At 47.9% G+C, this 2,376-nt stretch overlaps 1 protein-coding gene across 1 annotated transcript in view; it reads left to right on the top strand.

The window, feature by feature from the left end:
• The first annotated feature begins 1,771 nt into the window (after nucleotides 1-1,771).
• Nucleotides 1,772-2,376, top strand: part of CPA6 (carboxypeptidase A6) — a 355,796-nt gene continuing 355,191 nt past the window's right edge. The window contains exon 1 of the mRNA XM_025871439.2: nucleotides 1,772-1,887. Within this exon, the coding sequence (XP_025727224.1) occupies nucleotides 1,772-1,887 (116 nt within the window). The remainder of the gene's footprint in view (nucleotides 1,888-2,376) is intronic.

The following is a 2,376-nucleotide window of genomic DNA, read 5'->3' as shown; positions in this document are numbered from 1 at the left end:
AGTGACATAAAGATACCAGAAAACCCAAGTGGGGGGGGTGGGATATACTTTGCTCTAGTTCTGCACTCAAGGAGAAGGCAGGCTTGAGAGGGAACCACACAAATACTCAAAGTCAATGTGCTACGCCCTTCAGTAGACAACACACTGGTAGTAGAGAGGAGGACACAGAGAAGAGATTAATCCTGGGGTAGTCAAGAAAGCTTTAAAGAATCATTTTAACTGAAATTCATTTCAGCTCTGTTATAAAACAAACTCCTATGACTTTGGTTCAACTCCCAGGTAGAGAACATGGGGAAAGATATGGTACTTTCTCTTCTAACCAGTGTTCTGGGGCCATAATATTGGAGGGTACAGAATCCTTGGCTATGACTCTTCAGGAAACTTGAAAACTGAGTGTATAGAGAGATGTTGGTTCCCACTCTCTCCCAGAGTAGGACCAGGCCTTGGCATGGTGTGAAATAGGAGTCACCCTAGATAATGCCATTTTTATTTACTAGAGCAAAGTATATCCCACCCCCTGCCTTGGGTTTTCTGGTATATCTGGATAGGAGCGAGTGGATGAAAAAAACATCTTCTTCATCACCAACATGGAAAAAACGAGGAGATGGTTTGCTCCAAGGTTTTTTATTCCCCTCTAGTTTTGAGAAAGAGGAGAAAAAGCAGGCCTCACTCTAAAGTAAAGCCTTGCCTCTCAAAGTGTGACTGAAGCACCAGCAGCAGGAGCATCACCTGGAAGCTCATTGGAATGCAGCATCTCGGGCCCCAGCCCCAAACGCCTGCATGAGAAGGGGCAGCTTAACAAGATCCACAGGTGATTTGATTTCTACGCATCCTAAAATTTGAGAAGCCCAGCTTTAGACCAGCATAGTGGCTGAACATTGGAATCACCTGAGGAGCCTTTTAAAGCACCGATCCCACCCCCCAGGAATTCTGATTTAAATGGTCTGGCTTTCTAAATGATTCCAAATGTGAGTGAAGGTTGTTAAGCACGTGGAAGCCTCCTGTTCCCTATAAGAACCTCTGAAATGGCAGTGGGTCTGGGTGTTGCTGACATGGAAGGGATACGGAGAGCTCCCAGAAGCCCGGCGAATTGGCTGCCCCTTCTTCGTACAGGTAAGGAGCTGGGGCCAAGCCTGGCTATTCAGAATCGGGCCCGACCCTATCCTTGCACATAAATTCATTAAGGTTATTCACCATGCATTTCAGTATGTGGAATCCATGTAGAAATGCGTTATGGTAGCTCAGAGCCTTAAGCCCGTAATGTTCTATGTATGCCTACGCGTTTAGCTCGCCCTCAAGCAAATCATTTTCGTTTAGGATCCGGCCCTGCGCTGTAGAAGGTAATAAAAGGAAAAGAGTTGTCCAAGAAAGTTAGGGACCTAAAGTCGTAAAGCAAGATACAAACAAACAAAAAACGAAGAAGTTACCCAAAAGAAGCAGCACCCAGTAAACCCCAGCCATGAGTCAGCACAGGGGAGGCCCAGCCCCTTCTAGGGGAGCCTGATTAAGGATCAGGCTCAGCTGCCGCGCCTGGCTGTGTGTGTTGCTGCTTCTTGTCCCAAGTCTTAATAGCAACTTCCCTTCTTCAGCTGCTTACGCTTTTTTTTTTCCCCCCTGTGGCTGGAAAGAAGTGTCACATTTTACTCGCTTCTAAGCTTTTGCCCCCACCCCCTCCCAGAGAAGGCTTGCGCATGGGGAGGGGGCACTGTGAGCCACCTCCAGCCTCGGGTGACTGCTCTAAGGGACTTTGAGCTCCTCTCACTGTAACACTATGAAGTTCCTCGGGAAGCCCAGGACTCAGACAGCTGATTTTCTGCCTCTTTGCCTACTTTTCTTGAAGATTCTGCAACCAGGGCACAGCCACCTTTATGGCAACCGCTACGCTGGGTGAGTAGGGCGGCTTTCGGTCCCTGCGTGCCTTTTAGTGGGATGAGGGGGCTAGTTGGCTCCTGAACATGCCTCGCTTTTTTTTTTTCCCCCCTCTCATCTGTGGTTTCTGTGTGAATCTGTACACTTTGCTGTCACCTAAAGTAAAATGTGTGTGCAGTTCCCAGCTCTTGGGTTGAGCTCACCAAGAGAATGGTGGTCGCAAGTCTAGCTTTTCCCACTGTCTGTAGTGTGCCAGCCTCCACTGGGGACCAGTGTTGAATGGGATTCTGTTTTTGGAGGAGCCGTGGCCAGTATTTACAATATTTGCCGTGTTAGAGGTCAGGGGAGGAAGGATGCTGTTGTACCACGTGAATTATGACCTGAAAACTAGAGCTGCTCCTTCAGAATTGTACACAGAAGTGGTTGAAATTCACCAGTGATTAAGAACGGAGTGTAGTGTGTGTGTGTGTGTGTGTGTGTGTGTGTGTGTGTGTGTGTGTGTGTGTG

Source organism: Callorhinus ursinus, unplaced genomic scaffold, assembly GCF_003265705.2.
Source record: "Callorhinus ursinus isolate GAN/ISIS: 27379988/994484 unplaced genomic scaffold, GSC_fseal_2.0 scaffold5, whole genome shotgun sequence".
Classification (NCBI taxonomy): Eukaryota; Metazoa; Chordata; class Mammalia; order Carnivora; family Otariidae; genus Callorhinus; species Callorhinus ursinus.
The sequence above is the reverse complement of the archived record's forward strand: the minus strand, read 5'-3'. Positions and strand labels throughout refer to the sequence as shown.